This window comes from Marmota marmota, unplaced genomic scaffold (genome assembly GCF_001458135.2).
Source record: "Marmota marmota marmota unplaced genomic scaffold, marMar, whole genome shotgun sequence".
NCBI classification, from domain to species: Eukaryota; Metazoa; Chordata; class Mammalia; order Rodentia; family Sciuridae; genus Marmota; species Marmota marmota.
Window position 1 is genome coordinate 5,111,507 of NW_025999895.1, and position 22,048 is coordinate 5,133,554.

The following is a 22,048-nucleotide window of genomic DNA, read 5'->3' on the forward strand; positions in this document are numbered from 1 at the left end:
AGAAGTAAATTGGGAACCCTATGGTTTGGTGCCCCCAGACCTTTTCACCCACCAGCACATGCCTCATTGTCTATCTTCCTTTGCCTGACAGAGGACCCACAGAGGAAGTGAAGAAAGCCAGAAGGCCGTTTACCTCCCTGTGGCCATAGGCCACGGGCAGGAGGGCGCAGGCCACGGGCAGGGAGAAGACGAAATGATGGAGGAAGGTTTTTGGAGGAAGGTTTTGCAGGGGCCGTGTCTGGACGTCCACCCTCGGGGCCTCGATCCCCTGCACCTCCCCTCCCAGGCCCTGGAGCCGTGGTTAGAGCAGCTGAAATGCTCTGCAGCTCTGGAGGAGGGACGCCCAGGTCCCGCTCAGTGGGCTTTGCAGAGGGCAGAAGAGCAAACGAACCCTCGGGAACACAGTATGAGCCACTCCGAGGGGAACCCGACCTCGGGGCCTGAACCTAAAACGCGATCTCGAAACCCGGAAAGGGACTTCGCCGCCTTCTCTAGGGACTTTTATCAAAAGGATCAGTCTTCCAACAACGATAGAAAATGAACTGTAGGTGTCCTGCTAGTCGCCAGACACAAGGTTCTTCAAGAACCTTCGGCTGAGCCAGGGACCCGGAAACGAAGGGAAAACAGCATAGGCAGGGGACGGGATGTGTGCGTGCGTGTGTCTGTGTGCGTTCTCACGTTCCAGACACACTCAAGATGGCTGCATTCCACAGCCCGTGAACTCCGTGCAGGAGCACTTCCTCCTGTGACTCCCAACATGGCTCCACCAGTGCGCCCTGGGGCGGGGCCTAAGGCGGAAGTGGGTGTGACAGGGACGGAAGCTGAGGAAAAATATAGGAGAGTGCGAGACATAGGATTTGGGACGATGATCCCCCCGCAGGAGGCGTCCGCCCGGCGGCGGGAGATCGAGGACAAGCTGAAACAGGTGGAGCTGGGGCTGGGGAGCGGGAGGAGGGAGGGGACATCTAGGAGGGCCGGGACATCTAGGCGAGGTGGGAAGGGGCTCTCGCTGGGCGGACTCCGGGTGTGGGGCTAGGCCGTGGGGCCCGGGAGCCAGTCTCCTTTAGCCTGGGCTTCTGGTGATGTCCTGCCCTGCATTCCCCTCAGGAGGAGGAGACGCTGTCTTTCATCCGAGACAGCCTGGAGAAGAGCGACCAGCTCACCAAGAACATGGTGAGTCTCCTCTTAGCTGGGAGGTGTAGTCAGGCTCCAAGAGGAGAGCCCTGCGACCCGCGCTTGGGACCTGCCGCCTGGGGTTCTGCGTTGGCAGTAGTGGTGGCAAGTGGGCTTCTCTCGCGAAAGTGGCATCTCTCTTCCCAGCCCCCTTCCACCGTTTCACTGAGGATACTGCAGCTCTGCTGGCCTGGACTTTCTGCTTTCGGGCTAAGCTCTCCAATTCTTCTTTCTCTCCCTCAGGGAACATTTAGTGAGACTGCCTAGGTGGGCTGGGTCTGATCGTGTGTCATTGCTAATTCAAGTGATGGATGGCTTCCAGCGAGGTTGACACATTGAGATTACTGGGGAAGAGAACACTCAGCCTTCACCCCAAGGGACTTTAGGGTAGAATGGGCTCCCAGGTCCAACAAACCTGGAATGGAGTCCTTGGCCTGCATCTTACTTGTGTGGCTCCTGGCAGGTAACTCTTGAGTTTTCAATAACTGGACTGCTATAACAGGGACAAGGCCAGCCTTCCAATATGCTTGTGAAGGAAACATGAGCTGATGCATGTGAATACATCTCACACAGTGCCTGCTATAAATAAGTGCTCAATAAACACTTCTGTATTCCTTAGAGCAACTGGAAAGTCACAAATTGAGTAAAAACAAACTTGGATTTGTATTTCCTCACATTATTATTATTAAGTCCTAGTCCCGATGTAATGAGATTCACCCTCAGAAAATGGGGTTTGAAGGTATAGCAGTGCATTTGAGGCTACTCTGTATTAAACTACTTCCTGTTCTGTAACTTCAGAGAGAACAGAAATTGATATTTAGCTTTAAAGGATGGAAGTGAAGCCATCCGGAGGTGATTATTGTATGAAGAATTAATTTGATGTTTGGCTTGCCTTCAAATCAAATTTCAAGCAATTTGTCTTGTACCATCTACTAGTTACTGGGCACATGGTAGGTGCTAGAGATACAGTAGTGAGCAGGTAAACCCTGTCCTTTTCTTGCGTGGAACTTATTTTCTAGAAAACTAGAGAAAAGTCAAAAGTGCCAATGTCTGTGGGTGGGTAGAAGCAGTGCTGGGTCATCCTTAAGGCCTGAGAGCAAGAGGCTTCTGTCTTTCAGGTATCTATTTTGTCATCCTTTGAGAGCCGCCTTATGAAACTGGAGAATTCCATTATCCCTGTGCACAAGCAGACAGAGAATCTGCAGCGGCTGCAAGAGAATGTTGAGAAAACCTTATCCTGCCTGGATCATGTCATCAGCTACTACCATGTGGCCACTGACACTGAGAAGATCATCAGGGAGGGGTGAGCTAGGCACTGAGGATCACATTCCTAATGCCTCTTGAACTCATGGCCCTAGGCCTTGGAAGGGGAGGTAGAATATATTTGAGCCTAGATTCCCCTGTGTGAATTTGCTTCTTCTTCTTTCATGTACCATGCCTTTAATCCCTCTACTTGCTCCCCGACCCTTCCAGACTGATTGGACCCTTTTCCTTCCCAGCCCCACAGGTAGGCTGGAGGAGTACCTGGGAAGCATGGCTAAGATTCAGAAGGCTGTGGAGTATTTCCAGGACAATAGCCCAGACAGCCCAGAGCTCAATAAAGTGGTAAGGGACCAGTAGAGTAATGCAAGAAGTTTGTAGGCATCAGTCCCTGTCTTGAACTCATAAGGGACACTGGACAAGTTTAAAGAAATATGTAAAAAGAAAGATATAATACAGTACTCATACTATAGACATTAAAGTCTCTGATTTAGGAATTTCATGTATACATTTTTATAATTTAAATTATAAATTATGTTTCAAGTGCAAATTTAACATTTTTTGGGGGGAGGTAATGGGGATTGAACTGAGGGCACTTGACCACTGAGCCACATCCCCAGCCCTATTATGTATTTTATTTAGAGACAGGGTCTCCCTGAGTTGCTTAGTGCCTTGCTTTTGCTGAGGCTGGCTTTGAAGTCTTTTTTTTTTTTTTTTAAAGAGAGAGAGAATTTTTTTTAATATTTATTTTTCAGTTTTTCAGTGGATACAACATCTTTATTTTATTTTTATGTGGTGCTGAGGATCGAACTCAGCACCTCGCGCATGCCAGGTGAGCGTGTTACTGCTTGAGCCACATCCCTAGCCCTGTTATGTATTTTATTTAGATACAGGGTCTCACTGAGTTCCTTAGTGCCTCACTTTTGCTGAGTCTGGCTTTGAACTCTTGATCCTCCTGCCTCAGCCTCCCTCGCCACTGGGATTACAGGCATGAGCCACTGTGCCCAGATAACTTTTTTTTTTTTTTAATAAATGCATTTGTGGTTCTTCATTGTGGTAGAAAATGCATTATCTAAAACTAATTGTTTTACCCTTTTTAAGTTCAGTGTCATGAAGTACATTCACATTGTAGGCAGCCATCACCACAATCCTTCTCTGGAACTTTTTCATCTTCCCAAACTGAAAGTCTATCAACATTTAACACAAACTTTCCACTCCACTGGCTACTCCCATTCAACTTTCTATCTCTGTGAATTAATGACTCTAGGAGCCCGCATCTATAGGATTTTTTGCATCATATCTTTGTGTTTATTTTATTTTGTTTTTTGGTACTGGGTATTGAACCCAGGTGCAGTTAACCACTGAGTCACATTCCTCTTTTATTTATTTATTTATTTTATTTTGAGACAGGGTCTCTCTAAGTTGCTTAGGGCCTCACTAAATTTCTGAGGCTGGCTTTAAACGTACAATCCTCCTGCCTCAGGCTCCCAAGTTGCTGGGATTATAGTGTGGTGCCACCATGGTTATATATCTTTGTGTTTTAAGTTTTGAGTCTCTTGGATTATCAAAGCAAGATGAGGGAGGCTGGAGTGGGGTTTGTGTTATGTGTGAAGGAGGGAGACGATGTAGACAGGGCAAGTGGGAACAGAGGCCTCAATGACTAAGAGGGTGAGGAGTATCGGAGGTGCCATCTTCTACCCTGTCATTTGGCACACCTCCCTGTGGCACCACATTTCTAGCCCTCCGGTGCATATCTTGCCCAGAAGGGAGCAGGCTGGGGAGCAAAGATGGGAAATTGACTTTTCTTCCAAAGTCTGTACTTTTGCTTAGCACAGACTTGCCACCTTTTCTCCCATCACATTTATTTCCGAAGTGAGGGTATTTTTGTAGCATTCTGGGATGAACTGGTAACCAGCTGGTGGTCTTGGACTGTCTAAGGTCCCACCTGGCTGCCTTGAAGACTGATCCAATCAGTACTTTGTCACACCTGTAACCCAGAGGGGACACACCAGCCCGTGGGTGGGGAGCCTGTGTCTCAGAGATTGGGATGTCAGAAGCCAGAGAAGTTTGATTGTAAGGTTCACAATCAAGTTTTGATCAGAGTGCAGAGTTCTGTATTAGAACTTCAGAGTAGGCTGGAGAGGGAGAATACAAATTGTGAAACTAGAGCTTGGTCCTGGAGGACTGACTACATTCAAGCAGAAATAATTCTTTCTATCTTTTTTTTTTTTTTTAAACATGTTCATTGTGATACAGTTTACATATCATGAAATTTACCCATTTAAAGTGTAAAATTCACATATTCATAAAGTTATGCAACCATTATCAGAATCAATTTAGAATATTTTCTTCATCCAAAAAGAAACTTATACCCATTTGTAGTCACTTTCCTTCCTCCTCTCCCCCATTCACTCAGCCTCTGGTAATCCTTAACCTATTCTCTGTCTGTTATCTATAAGATTTGCCTGTTTTGAACTGATATACAAATGATGTCATATAATATGTGGCCTTTTATAACTGGCTTCTTTCTTTAGCATATGTTTTCAAGGATCATCATGTTGTGGTATGTATTGGTATTTCATTTATTTTTATCACCAAATAATCTGGATATGGATATTTTGTTTAGCCATTTATCCCTTGATGAACACTTGAGGTGTTTCTACTTTTTCTTTGACACTGGAGATTGAACCCACTGATCCTTTTACTTTTTATTGAGATAGGGTTGAGCCTCAAATTTACAATCTTCCTAACTCAGTTTCCTAAGTAACTGGAATTATAGGATTGTGCCACTGTGCCTGGCTGTACTATGAATCCTTGTGTACATTTGGGGGTTCTTTTGGTGTGGACATTGTATTTTGTTATCAGGGATTGAACCCAGGGTCAATTAACCATCAAGCCACATCCCCAGCCCTTTTATTTATGTTTTATTTTGAGACAGGCTCTTGCTAAATCCTTAGGCCCTTGCTGAATTGCTGAGATTGGTCTTAAATTTGCAATCCTGCCTCAGCTTCTCAAGTCACTGGGATTGCAGGCATGTACCACTGTGCCCAACTGGACATGTGTTTTGAATTCTATGTTCTGGATAACTGTCCCTTATCAGATACATGATTTGTGAAGATTTTATCTCATTCTGTGGGTTTTCTTTTCACATTTATTTATTTATTTACTTACTTAGTTTCGTGTTGGGAACTGAATCCAGGACCTTGCTATGCTAGGCAAGTGCTCCACCACTGAACTGTATTCCCAGTCATGACTTTCTTTTTTTTTTTTTTTTCTAAAGAGAGAGAGAGAGAGAGGCAGAGAGAGAGGGAGAGAGAAACTTTAACATTTATTTTTCAGTTATTGGCAGACACAACATCTTTGTTTGTATGTGGTGCTGAGGATCGAACCCGGGCCGCACGCATGCCAGGCGAGCGCGCTACTGTTTGAGCCACATCCCCAGCCCATGACTTTCTTGATGATAGCATTTGATGCACAAAAATTTTCAATTTGATGTAGCCCAATTTATCTGTTTTTTTCCCCCTTTTGCAAATTCCTTTCTAACAAGACAAATTAACATTGCAAGTGAGAAAATAATCAGCCAATACTTTTTCAACAGCTCCTCCTTGCAAAACCCTCAGTCTTATCTGTGGACATCAATTTTGAGAGAACATAGGTTTTTCTTACCTTACCTTCTTTACCAAGGCTGGCTTCCTAATGTTTCTTCTCTAGGCTAAAGGAAGGAGGACAAGCGCAGGGGGAGGCCCTGAGTCAGGAAGGTGGAGCACAGGCAGTGGGTGGGGAGAGCTGCAGAAGGCTGTATAGCAGCAGCAACCTGCTTCCTTCTGCTGTCCCTGCAGAAGCTGCTATTTGAGCGGGGCAAGGAGTCGCTAGAGTCTGAGTTCCGTAGCCTGATGACGCGGCACAGTAAGATCGTCTCCCCTGTGCTCATCCTGGATCTGATCAGTGGCGATGACGAGCTGGAGGTCCAGGAGGATGTAGCCCTGGAGCACCTGCCTGAAAGTGTGCTCCAGGATGTGGTCCGAATCTCCCGCTGGCTGGTAGAATACGGCCGCAACCAAGGTGAGAGGTTGCCTACTGGCTCTGCCTGATAGCAGACCAGAGGGAATGGGAATTTTTCCATTCCCTCTTTATTCTTAACCTATCTGGATTTTTTTTTCCTTTTTGTTTCATACTTCTGGGGATCAAACCCAGGGCCTCATGCATGCTAGGCAGGTACTTTACCACTGAGCTACACCCCCGGCCCCCACCTTTTTTTTTTTTTTAATAAAAGGAGGTTCAATAGGAAACAATATGAGCAATAATTTAACAGCTTATATATCAAATTGTGAATCTAGCCAAATCCAAGCTTTTTTTTTTTTTTTAGAGAGAATTTTAATATTTATTTTTTAGTTTTCAGCGGACACAACATCTTTGTTTGTATGTGGTGCTGAGGATCGAACCCAGGCCGCACGCATGCGGCCTACACTTGAGCCTCATCCCCAGCCCCCAAGCTTTTGTTTTGTTTTTATTTTTTATTTTTTGCACTGCTGGGGATTACCCAGAGCCTCATGTGTGCAAGGCAAGCCCTGTACCATAGAGCTATACCCCTAGCCCAACCAAAGCTTTTCTTTATATACTTTACTTTTATGTTTCTGAACTTTTTTACTTAGTTGCAAAATTTTGAGTCAACAGAAAGCTGTCGGTGAAAAGTAAGTCAGGCCCCTACTTCCTTGATGCCTATGGCATCATCAGCCAAAGAGGAGCACTATGAAGATTGATTTATACCCCTCCAGAAAATTTATCACTGTATGTGTGTTTGTGTTTGAGAGATTAAATATGTGCACATCCTTGCTTCACAACCAAATGTCCTACATTTATTCATACAGTGTTTATGCGTGAAACACTGTGAAATATCTACAGTGTTTTAAACACTGTCCTATTATTTTTTTTTAACTTCATTGTATGCCTTGAGATTGTTTCATATCAGTACATGTAAATTTGGCTTCATCAGTTTTAAAAGCTGCATAATATTCTGTGGTGTGAAGATACCATTTCTTTTGTTTTTCTTTCTTTCTTTCTTTTTAATATATATATTTTAGTTGTCGATGGGCGTTCATTTTATTTATTTCTTTGTTTGTTTATTTACTTATGGTTGAGAATTGAACCCAGTGCTTCACATGCCAGGCAAGTACTCTACCACTGAGCCACAACTCCAGCCCAGTAGCATTTCTTTAGCCACTCTTGAGATTAAAAAAAAAAAAAAAAACTTGAGATAAGCAAAATTTCTGAAAAATAAAAGCTCCCTAGATAGTCCATTTTACACTTGTCATTCCTCTAGACTCTTCTCTTTGTTAGTGTGTCTGAATAACCATATTGTCAGTATGTGGTCTCTGATTATCCTGATGGGCTCAGTGGTTAAGTGCCCTTGAATTCAATCCCTGGCACCAAACAAAGCAAAGGGCTGGGGATGTAGCTCAGTGGTAGAGCACCCCTGGGTTCAATCCCCAGCACTGCAAAAAAAAAAAAATTGCTATTGCCAGCTGCTTCTCGGATTGATGCCAGTCAAGGGACTTATTGACAGTTCTACAGTTCCATATATACTTAGTCTTTATTAATTTTATCATTTTTGCTATTTGATTGGGGTCCCCCCCCAGTGCTGGGGTTGAACCCAGAACCTCACACATGCTAGGCAAGTGTTCTACCACTGAACTATATTCCCAGCTCTTTCCTTTTCCTTTATTTTTTCATTTATTTATATATATATATATATATATATATATATGTATTTTTTTTTTTTTTAGTTGTAGGTGGACATAAAACCTTTATTTTTATTTATTCATATGTGATGCTGGGGATCGAACCCAGTGCCTCACATGCACTAGGCATGAGCTCTACCGCTGAGCCACAACCCCAGTCCCTATTTTTTCATTTTTTTGAGATAAGGTTTCACTATGTTGCCCAGGCCAGCCTTGAACTCCTTGGCTGAAGTGACTCCTGCTTCTGCCTCCCAAGTAGCTGGGACTAAGGCTGTGCCACTCCACCTGGCTAAGTGACCACCCGTGTTCTGCGCAGGCGATGGAAACAGGGTTCCCTCCAGTGGAATGGGCTGGCTGAGAAATAAAAGCTAAGAGAAATAAAACGGCGAAATAACCACAGAACACAGAAACTAGTTTCAAAGCTAGGGCAGGACAGACAACCTAATCAGATGGGTCCAGCTTCTAACATACAAAGGAGCCCACAACTGCTTTATTTATATTGGAAGACATCAAAGAAATTCTAAAGAAAGTTTTTCCCAAAATAGGATAAAGGTGGGGGCAGGTAGGCTGCTCAGTTCTTAACGGGTTATGCCCATCTCTGGTGCTACAATGAGGGACCTTTCTAGCCCAATGGAAGGTTATGTGCATTGGGTGGTCTGTCTCCACGAGAGAGCCACAGGAAGTTCCCACTGCCACTGCCAGACCTATTCCCTGGCTGCAGTGCTGAGAAGAGGTCCTCATGCATTTCACAGATAGCTTTCCAAACTATAACTTCTATTTTCTCTATTTTTTTAAATTTGGTGTCTGTGTGTGTGTGTGTGTGAGAGAGAGAGAGAGAGACACCAGGGATTGAACCCAGGAGGCTTTACCATGGAGCTATATTCCCAGACCTTTTAATTTTTGTTTTGAAACAGAATCTCCCTAAGTTGTCCATTTTGGCCTTAAACTTGTGGTCTTCCTGCCTCAGCCTCCTAAATATTTGAAATCACAGACACACACCACCATGCCTAACTAATTTGCTTTTTTTTGTGGGGTACCGGGGATTGAACTCAGGGACACTCGACCACTGAGCCTCATCCCCACCCCTATTTTGTATTTTATTTGGAGACTGGTCTCACTGAGTTGCTTAGCACCTCTTTTAGCTGAGGCTGGTTTTGAACTTGTGATCCTTCTGCTTCACCCTCCTGAGCCGCTGGGATTATAGGCATGCGTCACTAACCCTGCTAATTTGCTTTTTTTTTGGTACCAGAGATTGAACTCAGGGGCACTCAACCACTGAGCCACATCCCTAGCCCTATTTTGTATTTTATTTAGAGACAGGGTCTCACTGAGTTGCTTAGCGCCTCACTTTTGCTGAGGCTGGCTTTGAACTCTTTTATTTTTTAGTTGTAGTTGGATACAATATCTTCATTTATTCATTTTTATGTGGTGCTGAGGATCAGACCCAGGGCAAGCACTCTACCACTGAGCTACAACCCCAGCCCTAATTTCCATTTTTTAATGGCTGAAGATATGATATTTTTTTCATTCATTGATAATTTATTGCCTTTTTACCTCATATAAATTACACCCTTTTACCAAGTTAAATCTGGATGTTAACTTTTTAAAAAAAATTTAAAATAAGCCTTACTGTTCAAAACTTGCATCTCATTATCAGTTCTATTGAGGATGGTTTTCTCTTTGAAATTTTGCATGATTGAGATGAGGCCACATGGGTGACTTTGAGCCAAAGCAGATGCTAGAACAGAGTTAGCCAGGAGCCATACAGGGCTCTGCTGCTGCCCTGGGGGAAGTATGGTACTGTGGCAAGCAGCAGCAGGAACCCTGCTGCCATACCTGTGTTGCTCTCTCCACAGATTTCATGAACGTCTACTATCAGATTCGCTCCAGCCAGCTGGACCGCTCCATCAAGGGCCTGAAGGAACATTTCCGCAAGAGCAGTTCTTCCTCTGGGGTTCCCTACTCCCCTGCCATCCCCAACAAGAGGAAGGACACACCCACTAAGAAGCCAGTCAAGCGGCCAGGTGAGGTCCAACCTTGGCCATTTAAGCAACAGCTAGAGGGCTGCCTAGAACCTGGGATTGCTTTTGTCTACCCTGCAGTCAGCAAATTCAGATCCCTCCATAACTTGTCTTTTTAATGACCCCAGCTATAGGTACACAGGACAGAAATGAAGGGTCTTCCCCTTCAGCAAGGCCCTGTGGAGTGAGGCCCTGATACTCACCAGTCTGGGAGTTACATAGTGTCTTTGGAATGAGGGGTCACAGATGTGTTCAGTTAGCCCTCCTGAGGTGTGGTGACAGAGCCACTTGGGAGGCCCCTTCCTCTTCCTTCATTGTTCTGTTGGGAGGCCAGGTGCTTCTGCCACCCGGACAATGGGAGAGGATGGGCAAGCACTCCAGCTTTTACCTTCCAGAAAGCCAGGGGGACTTGAAGAAGGTTTATACTTTTACAGTCAGTCCCGAAAGGAAAGAAATCCCAAACCATCTTCTTGGAAGAACTCGGACTTGCTTTTGGACTCCAATTCAAAGTCCATGCCTGGTTATGAAGTCATTGAAGGGCATAGCATGGAGAGAGGTTTGGGTTTATGGTCATTGGTGTTCTAGAAGCAACACACTGTTCTTTCTGCTGTTGTTATGTCCCCTGTAGCCTTTGCTCCAGGTGGACATTGTCTCTGTGTGTCAGCCATGGCTTGGCGAGCCTGGCTGTCTCTGCCTGGAAAATGCTGCCCTTGGTTCCAAGAGAGACTGAATGTCCCAGGGTTGGGGCTAGTGAGCTAGTAGCATGGGAAAAGGCAGCCAGTGAAGCCAGGAACTGCACCCACCCTGGGGTCACCCCAGCTACAGCTGCAGGCACCTCGGTAGGCACTGCCCAGGAGATGTGTTGTTGTGACAGCAGGTGGGAGAGCTCACTCCCTGTTTCTCCAGTGCCTAGCTGCCTGTGCCCCTGAGAGAGCAAGGTGTCTGTTCACACTGATGAGATCACCTGCTCCTCCTCAGGCCTTTGATTAGGGTTGGGAAGTGAGGCCAGTGGAAGCTGCCCTCAGGGGCACAAGTGAGGAGCAGAGCATTAGGGAGTTGGGCTGCAGGAGCCCGGCAGGAAGTGTGCTATCTTCTCCCCTCTGAGTGGATATCCTGGCTGTCCCCAAAGAACTTGCTGCAGTGACTCTACTAACCCAGCCTGCTTGGCTGCGGCTGCCTGTGTAGCCAGCTGGTCTGTCTCTGTGCCTTAGTTGTGTGGAACAGGAGCTATCCCCATGAGGCTGCCCAGCTGCCGGGCCTCAGCTGCTCTGTGCTCACTTCTTCTGCCTTATTCTCTGACAGGCTCGCTGGAGGCCCTGTAACCCTGCTTGAACTGCCCCAGGAGTGCCCTCTGGTCATTGGGGGCCGCAGAGGCCTTTTGGGAAGAGGCTTCTGACCTTGGGGATTGAAATGAACCTAATCTTTCCTTGTGGCAGAGATACAAGCAGGAAATTGGCTGTGAGGACTCCTATGGTCTTGTAGCATTTTCAGAGTTGGCAGGAGCTGGTGGGCTCAGGCCTGAGATCAGGACCAGGGTGTCAAGCTTCTGTTTCTGAACATCTGTTCCCAGCTCTAAGGAGAGGAGCAAGGAGGTCTTGTCAGTGACCTCAACATTGGGCCCTGGTAATTAGGCCCCTAATAGGTTTGGCAGCTGCCAGGTTAGCATCCCCGATCCTCTCCAAGCCAACACACTGCTGCTCCTGTTTGGTGGTGAGGCAGGAATATGATTTGCTCATTAGTGAGGTGCTCACTGAAGTAGGGAACACAGGGGAGACAGATGTGAGCCAGGCCCGCCCAGCTGGGTTATCAGTAGCTAATTGTGATGTAGTGTGGACAGAAAGAATGAGCCATCTGGGCCCTGCCCTGTCTCCCTCAGCCTTGTGGGGAGCTGCCAGGACACGGCAGCCTCACCACAGTCAGATACCTGGAGGGTTCTCCAGGGAAGATGGACCAACTTAGGCTCATGGTGGCCTCCCCTACCCCAGTACATTTTGTCAGCGAGGCAGCAGTACCTGTCTGATTGAGTGCTATTTTTCATGCCCACATTTTCCTCCCCAAGATGTCTCATTCCTGCAGGCGCTGACCCCAGAGGCTGTGGACTGGCAGTTCTGTTGCATTGTTTTCACTTGTGATACTAACTGTTCTTTTTCCCCCCTTGCCAAGAGCATGTGCACTGTCCTCCTGCTCTCCCTCTTGGGTGGTGGCTTCTGTTAGCCCCTTCCTAGCTTTTCAGTTTGTTCCCATTGCTGTGGTGGTTTGGGGAACTCCCCTGGTGTGGGGTCTGCTGCTCTGGGTCGTTTAGCCTGTCTGGGGCACAGCTCCACAAGAAGCTCAATCCCATCTCACCACCTCCCAAGGGCTGCTTGCCATGGACTGCTGTTTGGCCTAAGTCCCAACACTTGAGCATGCTCAGGAACTCTGCCTTGGATTTTGGGGCTGACTTCCAGGGGCTTCCAGGGGGCCCCAGGGGTTAGGTCATGCCCTTGGTTTATGAAAGTTTCATCACTAGCTCCTTCATCCATACTGATTAAAATGCTGCTCAGTTGAGTTTTTTACTTTGGACTTTACCTGGTGGATCTTTGTCCTCTTATCTCTGTCATCCTCTGCACTTCCTAAAAGGAACTCAAATCCAGCACAATGAGTGTCAACAGCAGAGCCCAGAGCTACATTTGGAGGATGAAATGTTTTCTTCTCTCCAACCTTGGGGTCTCTGGTGGCCCTGGTGAAGGGCTTGCTAGGAGAGGTGTAGAGGGGCATGCTCGCTATTGGGGCGGCGTGGGCCGGGCAGGTGGAGGCCGCTGCTGTTTTCTCTCACTCATTTCCTAGGTCTTCTTATCTCTTCTCTGTGTGGCTCTGGTGACAGGGACGATCCGTAAGGCTCAGAACCTTCTGAAACAGTATTCCCAGCATGGTCTAGATGGGAAAAAGGGGGGCTCTAACCTCATTCCTCTGGAAGGTAATCACCCTGTGCTCCCCTCCTGTTCCTTCCTCCACTGTGTGTCCAATCACTTGGCAGGGCAGAGCCTCCCCCAGGAGGGCCTCAGGAGAAACCCCAGAGGTGGGCAGGGTGGGAATGGCAAGTTCCTAATGCCGCTTAGGCTTCAACAGGCACAGGGACAGTTTTGTGGCTCTGCTTGGCCCTGTCTGGCTGATGGCAGCTCTGCCCTCCCTGAGGCTTCCCATTCCCCACTCCCTGTTTCTGTCCTTGTCTCCCGTGTGAACTCAGAAAATTCTTTGTCTTGGGGCAGCCCTTTCACGCTCAGACCAGCAGTGGCAGGACCAAGTTGATGAGGCCTCCTTGCCAGCCACCTCTTTAGGAAGGGGGCTGTGTGCAGCAAGGGGATAGGCTGTCTGGAGGCCACATCCCCCCCTTCTGTCTGGGTAGGGACAGCCAGATCAGCTGCCCTGGTGGACTCAAGCGTCCTTTATAAGAATCAACCTGGGAAGCAAAGGAAGGTGGCCCCCATTTGCCCTCTCTTACTTGGTTCTCTCCCCAAAGTGAGCTGGGCAAGCCCCCTGGGGATGAGTATCACACTCTCCTGGATCTACCCATCTTTCTCTCAGCCTCCAGGCTCAGGGAAACAAGCAGCCAGGGATGGTCCTGGGCAATCGCTGCAAATCAGGCTTGAAACGGCTGTTCCTGTGGTGGTTTGAGGCAAAGGAGGGGCTCAGAGGCCTCCCCGTTGCTCCCTTCCCTGTGCCACATCTCCCATCCCCCTTCTGGAGATCAAGGGCTTCTTCCCCATGCCCCAAGGCAGCTTCCTAGCCCCTGGATAAATGCTGCTTGTATTTGTGCGGCCGTCGTCTTGCTAGGTCACGAGCATGATTTCCGAGTTAAGCACCTGTCCGAGGCCCTGAACGACAAGCACGGGCCACTGGCCGGTGAGTATCGTAGCCCACCTCACGGCAGCCGCTGACACTGCCTTTGCAGTGGTCCCCGGATGGCCTGCTCCTGCCTGCCCAGCCAGGCCTGCTATGCTCCAAGGATGGGCCAGGCCTACAGCCTCACTTTCGCTCTGGTCTCTTTTGGGCACTAGGTCTTCTTGCTCCTCTTGAGATGAGAGTGCTTGCCTGGCTCTTAGGGCCCAGCGAGGGGAGAAGCTGCAGCTCGATGCTCAAAAAGCAGGCAGGAGGGAAGGTCCCTCGAGGGCAAGGAGCCCTGATGTCTGTCTCCTTGGAGCCTGTCCCTCAGCATGTAGGACCAAGCTGTCTTGCGCTGGCTTTGTCTGCAGGCACCCTCCCCCAGCCTCCAACAGTGGGATGTGGTCTCTTCCTGGGGCAGCCTACCACCAAGGAACCCTTCCTCTCCGGGGCCCACATACTTCCTCCCAGATTTTGAGCTGAGGTCAGTTAGTCTCTAAGCCATAGCCCACTGCCCTCTTACACATTCCAGAAGGCCTGGCTGGCTGGTGATGGCTTTCATGAGCCCAGCATTTTCTCAAAGAGAGGGCCCCAGTACCTGCCTCTGGGAGGTGGGCACTGCTGCCTGCCTATCCTGAGCTGCCCTCTTCCAGGCACAATTCAGAATTCTTAGACCTGGGGTCCAACAGGCCTTATCTAGGAAGTAGGTTTAGGGGTGGCCCTTCCTCTCCTTTTATCCTTCTCCTACCACCTCTAGTATCTGATGCTCTGGGGACACACATGCTGTCTGCAAGAAGCTGACAATGAAGCCAGGATGAAGGCTGGTTTTAGCTCCTGATCCCCCCCAGCCCTGGTCCTGTGGCCAGTCTGTGCTACAGGACAGGAACTGGGGAGATCCACTGCCCCCTCCCCCACAGGGTGAGTGGCTTTCCCCAGACCAGCAGCTCAGGAGCACTACTGTTCCCTCAGGGAGAGATGACATGCTAGATGTGGAGACTGATGCCTACATTCATTGCGTCAGTGCTTTTGTCAAGCTGGCCCAGAGCGAGTACCAACTGCTGACAGACATCATCCCAGAGCACCATCAGAAGAAGACCTTTGACTCCTTGATACAGGTCCTGCCCTACCTCGCCCTACCCAGAGGCTCTGAACAGAGCAGAGCCTCAGCAAAGCTGTCTGTACAGGCTCTGAGTGTGGGGCAGGCCTGTTGTCCTGAGCCCTTATCTCCAGCTTGTGGCCTAGAGCACTGTCCTAGGTGGCTACTCTGTACTTTGTTATTTCCCATCTTCCTGCCACAGCACACTGGCTTCCTATTGTCATCCCTAGAAATCATCTCTCTCCCTCTGCCCCTCCCTGAGCTGGCTCCTTGTCCTTCTCCCAGGACGCCCTGGATGGGCTGATGATTGAGGGGGAGAACATTGTGTCTGCTGCCCGGAAGGCCATCATTCGCCATGACTTCTCCACGGTGCTCACAGTCTTTCCCATCCTGAGGCACCTTAAGCAGACCAAGCCTGAGTTTGACCAGGTGCTCCAGGTATGTGAGTGGAGAGGCCCTTGGGGACACAGTAAGGAGGAATCCTGCCTCCCCATATGGCCTCCCCAACTCCTCCCTGAATCTCATTCTGTGCTCTGCACCTCTCTTTTGCATGAATGGAAGCAGTTTCTGTAGGGTCCTGGGCATGTCTAGATGCTTACAGGGTGATTCAAGGAGAATTGGTGGCTACCTTGCTGGAGAGTCAGTCCCCTGGTGTGGGGGCAGGGACATGCACAGCCCACTGTGGAGAGCAGTAGGCTCTGGCTTTGGCTAGGGTGTGCAGCAGTGTGATTTCTCAGGGCACGGCCGCCAGCACCAAAAATAAGTTGCCTAGCCTCATCACCTCCATGGAGACCATTGGAGCCAAAGCACTGGAGGATTTTGCGGACAACATCAAGGTATCTATCTGCCTTCCCTTCCTCTACTACCACCAGGCCTGGCCTGCTGATATGTCTCTGGGGACTCCCCAGAGAGCAGACCTGCAAGAGGGATAGGCTTGCCCTGTAGGAAAACCACGGTGCTGCTGGTCCCCTTTCAATCCCCCTTTCCCTCCTAGAGCCCTCGGAGGTCAGACACTACTGTCTTGATTTCTTCCTCAGCCTCTGAGGCTGATGGACATCCTAACATGGACAGACCAGGAAGTGGTGCCATGAACAGACTAATGGGCATGGGGGCATGGGGTGGGCTTGAGGTTGCCTGTGGAAGCTGTTGCAGAGAACCAGGAGCTGTCTTTTCCACAGAATGATCCAGACAAGGAATACAACATGCCCAAGGACGGCACTGTGCATGAGCTCACAAGCAATGTAAGTGCTGCCCGAGGACCCCTGGGGAAATGGGGAAAAGTGGTGTTCAGTCCAGACCCTGGGCACAGCATCAGGGGAGGGGACCTGACCTGGCTTAGAGCCACTTCCTGGTGGAAGATAATTGGTGAGGTGTGTAGCATCTTTAACAGACAAGGCCTGTTGGGTAGCCAGAGCCCCCAAAGGGTGAAACAAGAAAGCTTCTAGCCACCTTCTCACTGGGCAGAAGGGCCTTGCCCCTGACCTTCCTCCTGGACTGTGTCCCCCCACCAGGCCATCCTCTTCCTGCAGCAGCTCCTAGACTTCCAGGAGACAGCAGGTGCCATGCTGGCCTCCCAAGGTACTCAGCACCCAGCTGACCCTGTCTGCCCCACTGCTCCTTCTTGCCTGGGAACATGGATTAGCCCTCCCAAAAGAATTGACCTTCATAGGGTGAGGGCAGGGCTTGGGGCGGGAACTCCTCCAGTGCGTGGAGTGGGCTAGAGACAGCCTGTGGGGGACCCTGAGCCCACTGGGCCATCCCAGACTGAATATCAGAAGAGCGAAGTTTGCCATCTCTTTATTGGCCCCCCAGCCCTTTTCCTGCATTCATGGCCATCCTTGCACTGGGCGGGCACTGCTGGTCTGAAGCATCCTTCCTGCCCTCCCCTCCTTCCACATTTCTCTAATTCTTCTTGTGTCTACCTGTTCTCTTAATCAGTCTGACCCTTGGTGGGCTGGTGTCTCAGGGTCAGCTGGGTGTCCTCCCGCTGGCCACCACCCTGGAACTAGAGCATGGGAGGTTGGCAGTAAAGATGAGCACTCCTCCAACTCATTCCACACCCTGTGGTTCCCAGGTCTCCCCTCTGACCCATCTTGGGGACAAGGAGCTAAGGGGCTGCCTCTGCCCTACGGTTCTCCACATCTGCATTCCAGTGTATTGCCTGGTCTTGAAAGGGCTTGCCCTGCTGTGTGCTGCCTGTCTGTGTCTGTGTCTGGCTGTCATGGGGAGAGGTCTGCTTGACTCGGGGTGACATAGCCGTTTCTAACCTGTTTTTGCACTTTGCATCTTTCTCCCTCCTCTGTCTCCCTCTGTCCCCTCTGTGTGCACTGCCTTTCACTCCGTAGTTCTTGGGGACACATACAATATTCCTTTAGACCCCCGAGGTAAGCAGTGCGGCTCTGCAGCCCCCTCCTTCCCCGCCAAAGCCCTGATTCCCTGGGGACCTGCTCTCAGGATCTGTTGGGGGTGGGGCCCGAGGGGACATGAGACCTCCCAGGGTGCTCTTACCTTACGCTGCTCCCTTCACAGCCACCTTGTCCCTGAGCCAGCCTCTCCAGCCTGCCATGTTCAGCCCCTCAGTCTCCCTACTTGGCCTTCTGCTCTGCAGGCAGTGTGCCCCCCTTACTCATAAGGGCCTGGTGGGGGGATTGTGGGAAGTGGAAAGATGATAGACCAAATTCTGAGAGTTGGCTGTTGGCAAATGGGAAAAGTGGGCCTTGTAGGTACCACCCAGCATGGGTCGGGGCCAGGGGTGGGGAGCCTGGTGTTCCACTCCTGTCCCTCCAGCCTTTCTGCTGACATGGGCTAGCTCCCTAACTATACCAGCCCATCACAATAAAGCATCACCTTGGATGCCCAAAAGAGTGCAGGGGCAGCACTCCTGCCATAGGATGCAACCCAGCAGCTCAGCAGGCACCAGCTCTCCTGAGGAAGCCAGGGACTCTCCCAGCATTTCCTCTGCTGCTCCTTGGGTGGGGGAAGGCCACTGAGGATCTTGGCCATTGCCACCACCATCACAGGACTTCTTTTCTCACAGAGACCAGTTCGTCAGCCACCAGCTACAGCTCTGAATTCAGCAAGCGACTGCTGAGCACCTATATCTGTGAGTGTCTTCTAGAACCTTTTCCCTGCCTTTTCCCTCCCTTCCCCTTTCTGTGTTCGCCAGCTATTCGTGCATCCCTCTCCTGACCTTAGAATAGCAACCCAAGCTCTAGTTCAGGGGCCAAGGAAGTTGAGAAGGGCTCAAAAGGCCCTCAAGTCAGGATGACAAGGAATAGTCAGGAATAGTCTCATGGTTGGGTCCCATGGTTGGGCCATCTGGGTCAGGCTGCCTTGAGGGTGTTGTCCCATCTTTCCCTGTGCAGGTAAAGTCCTGGGCAACCTGCAGCTGAACTTGCTAAGCAAGTCCAAGGTGTATGAGGACCCAGCACTTAGCGCCATCTTCCTGCACAACAACTACAACTACATCCTCAAGTCCTTGGAGAAGTAAGTGGCTGCAGGCAAAGCTCTGCACCCTCACCTCACTCACCTCAGCCTGGGCAGCCATTCCAGCCTCTGCCCTCCAGGGCTGGCTGCTCCTGAGTGCAGGCAGGGAGGGCCACTTTGCTCTTTGTAGTCCCCAACTAGTGAGCACTGAGTGCTGCTGCCTTCTAGCTCTGGAATTTTCAAGATGGGATCGGGGGCCCTCCTTCCTGGTAATGCTGCCAAGGCCAGCAGCCTCTGGGCCCCAGGAACCCATTCTTTTTTTTTTTTTTTTTTTAATTTTTTAAAAAATATATTTTTTTTATGTGGTGCTGAGAATCGAACCCAGTGCCTCACGCATGCCAGGCAAGCATGCTAGCACTTGAGCCACATCCCCAGCCCCCCCCCCAGGAGCTCATTCTGTCCTTCTCTACTCTATCTCTTTCCTGCATCCAGGTCCGAGTTGATCCAGCTGGTAGCCGTGACTCAGAAGACAGCTGAGTGCTCCTACCGGGAGCACATCCAACAGCAGATCCAGACTTACCAGCGCAGGTGAACAGCCACCCATCCTCCTGCTGGGCCCAGGCTCCTAGCCACGTCCCTGCCCCAAGCCCACACATAGTCTTCATTCTCAGTGCCTTATAAGAGGAAGTCAGTAACTGCTGCCCTGTGGACGCCATCCTCCTCTTTTTTGTTGTGTTTTGGTGCCTGCGATTGAACCCAAGGCTGCATCCTATGGCAGGAGTGCTGCCCCTGCACTCTTTTGGGCACCCAAGGTCACTGCTTTATTGTGATGGGCTGGTGTAGTTAGGGAGCTGGCCCATGTACACTGAGCTGCACCCTCAGCCTTTTATTATTTTCTTTCTTCACTTATTTTTATTTATTTGTTTGTTTGTTTATTTGCTTTTTTAAATATTTATTTTATAGTTGGACACAATACCTTTATTTCAATCATTTATTTTTTACGTGGTGCTGAGGATCAAACCCAGGGTCCCACACATGCAAGACGAGCGCTCTATTGCTGAGCCACAACCCCAGCCCCACACTTATTTTTTTTTTAAATATTTATGTTTTACTTATAGGTGAACACAATATCTTTATTTTATTATTATTTTTATGTGGTACTGAGGATTGAACCCAGTGCCTCACGCATGTTAGGGGAGTACTCTGCCACTGAGCCCCAGCCCCAGCCTTTCACTTATTTTTTAATCAAATTCACATAGTGGAGAGAGGCCCCCCTGCTGCCTGCTGTCCCTTGGTTTCTTCAGAGTGGGCTGCCAAGTATCATGGCTAAGAATAGTTGAAGATCTGACTGCAAAAATGTGGGTAATGTTTAGCCCAAGAGTAGAACAGAGTTTTAAGAGCCTTGAACTTGGCTGAGCCTTAAGTCCTCACTGCTTCTCTGGCCCTCTGTTCTCCTTGGCTTGTTTCTTTCCCTTCAGTATCTCTCTCTTCTCTCCTCTGCTCCCTCCTTTCTCATCTGTTTCTTCGTCTTGGCCATGATATCAATGCAGTTGTCAGTATCTGTTCAGTTTATTGAATGCCCTGTTTCTTGTTCTTAATTTTTTTTTTTTTTGGAGTTGATTTTTAATTTTTTTTTATTAGTTGTTCAAAGCATTACAATGCTCTTGATTGTTCTTAATTTTTAAAGTGAGCAGCTTAGACATTTTCTATTCCCAAGGAAAAGATCCCAGTTGTTTTGTTTAGTTGTAATCTAGATCGATTCCCAGCCCCCAACCCCCACAGTAGATCAAGAAATTTAAAAAAAAAAGCCAGGGCCAGCAGAGGCCCTGTCTCCCTAGCCTCATGCGCTCTCCCTGCTTTCTGGCAGTTGGTTAAAGGTGACCGATTACATCGCAGAGAAGAATCTACCTGTGTTCCAGCCTGGAGTCAAGGTGGGCTTAAGGTCTGGGCTAGGAAGAGACATTGAGCAAATGTGATACTTTTGTTGTGTTTCTGGGGAAAAATGGACAAAATCCCTCTGGGATCAGAAAGCAAAAGATGTGTATAACCACGAGGGTAGCAGGGGGGTAGACTGGGACCCACAGTGTTAGGAAAGATCAAGGCAGGTTGATTCTGCACTGAGCAAAGCTTTCTCTGGCCCGCTTCCATCCCTCTCCCTACCCCACCAGCTCCGGGACAAGGAGAGACAGATGATCAAGGAACGTTTTAAGGTAAGTTAGGATCTTTCTACTCTGCTGCTTGTTGCTGCTATTGTGCCATCCCAGACCCAAAGTTTTTGTCTCTGGTCCCTTCTCTTTCCATCCTTTTTGTGGCCAGGGCTTCAATGATGGCCTTGAAGAACTGTGCAAGATCCAGAAGGCCTGGGCTATTCCAGACACAGAGCAAAGGGACAAGATTCGCCAGGCACAGAAAAACATTGTCAAGGAGGCCTATAGGGCCTTTCTGCACAGGTAAACCCTGCGTTGCCCACTTCCCCGCTGGGCTTTGTGCCCTCCTTTTCCTCAAGGAAAGGAGGAGGGTGTGGTGGACCTAGGCAGAGATCCAGTCTGGGCTTTGGGACATCACTAAGGGGTATCCCACTCCATCTCTGAAACCCTATCAGAAGTGCCTTAGGTGGAGGGTGGAGTTGAGGAGGAGTTGGCCTCTCCCCTCCCCTTGACCCTGGTGCTTGATCAGGTATGGCAGCGTGCCCTTCACCAAGAACCCTGAGAAGTACATCAAGTATCGCGTGGAGCAGGTGGGCGACATGATCGATCGCCTTTTTGACACCTCCGCCTAAGCCCGCCAGTGTCTCTGCCTGGTTCCACCAGACTAACCATGTTATTGGAAAGATAAACCAGTGTTAACTTGCCTCTGGGCTGGGTGAGTTTGAAGTCCTTTGGGACAGAGCCCTCTCTTCACCACCCCTTCCAGAAGTCCTATCCCTTTAGACCTGGTGTCTGCTTCTTCCAGGCATCCCACATTCCCCACCAAACCAGCACTCTCCCAGAACTCAGAGGCTTTTCCCACCTTCTATGGCTAAGCACAGCTGGAAGGGACCACATAATAGCATCTGAAACAGGAAAGAATGAAGACAGGGTGGTTCCCCCAGCTACCAAGAGCAGGAGGGCAGACCCTAACCCCAGTCTAGTTCAGAACTAGAGATGGAGATTTCCTTTTTAGCTCAGAGATGTGGGTAGAGATCAGAGGAACAGGCCATACCACAGCCAGGAGGCTAGAGAAAAGGCGATCAGGGCTGACCCACTCTTTTGGAGTTAGTGCATGGTCCACTGTCCTGAGATCTGGGGAAGTTCCACCTCCCAGAAGTTCCCCAGGTGTTGGGGGGCATGAGTGCTCTCTCTCCATTCCCTCCCAGGAAGTGTTTAGAGGAGTTCTGACCCGCCCTCTGGGGCTAGCCGCTCATATACCTGTCTCCTTGTCCCTGGCATCAGTGAATGGCAGCAGTGGTCACAGAAAGAGCAGTAAGGTTGAGT

The 22,048-nt window shown here is 49.3% G+C and overlaps 1 protein-coding gene across 8 annotated transcripts; it reads left to right on the forward strand.

Moving 5' to 3' along the window:
* Window positions 1-765: 765 nt before the first annotated feature.
* Window positions 766-21,426, forward strand: Exoc7 (exocyst complex component 7). 8 transcript variants are annotated; one of them, XM_015504152.2, is made up of 21 exons: window positions 766-925; window positions 1,108-1,173; window positions 2,292-2,476; window positions 2,673-2,778; window positions 6,273-6,495; window positions 10,028-10,195; window positions 13,056-13,148; window positions 14,006-14,074; window positions 15,023-15,168; window positions 15,435-15,587; window positions 15,887-15,985; window positions 16,328-16,390; window positions 16,661-16,727; window positions 17,495-17,533; window positions 18,187-18,252; window positions 18,515-18,635; window positions 19,068-19,163; window positions 20,443-20,506; window positions 20,744-20,785; window positions 20,892-21,025; window positions 21,252-21,426. In XM_015504152.2, the coding sequence occupies exons 1-21, from the start codon at window positions 866-868 to the stop codon at window positions 21,352-21,354; spliced, it is 2,163 nt and encodes a 720-aa protein (XP_015359638.1). In that variant the 5' UTR covers window positions 766-865; the 3' UTR covers window positions 21,355-21,426. The 8 variants fall into 8 exon arrangements, with proteins under 8 accessions (XP_015359638.1, XP_048653781.1, XP_015359639.1 ...); XM_048797824.1 differs by lacking the exon at window positions 14,006-14,074; XM_015504153.2 differs by lacking the exon at window positions 17,495-17,533 and having other exon boundaries at window positions 767-925.
* The last annotated feature ends 622 nt before the right edge of the window (window positions 21,427-22,048 follow it).

What these genes read in the sequence shown, in the direction of transcription:
- Exoc7 (XM_015504152.2), top strand. Translation starts at nt 866, where the DNA reads ATGATCCCCCCGCAGGAGGCGTCCGCCCGGCGGCGGGAGATCGAGGAC. An exon ending in GAAGCCAGTCAAGCGGCCAG is followed by an intron (nt 10,196 to 13,055) that starts GTGAGGTCCAAC and finishes CTCTGGTGACAG; the next exon opens with GGACGATCCGTAAGGCTCAG. An exon ending in TGCCATGCTGGCCTCCCAAG is followed by an intron (nt 16,728 to 17,494) that starts GTACTCAGCACC and finishes TTCACTCCGTAG; the next exon opens with TTCTTGGGGACACATACAAT.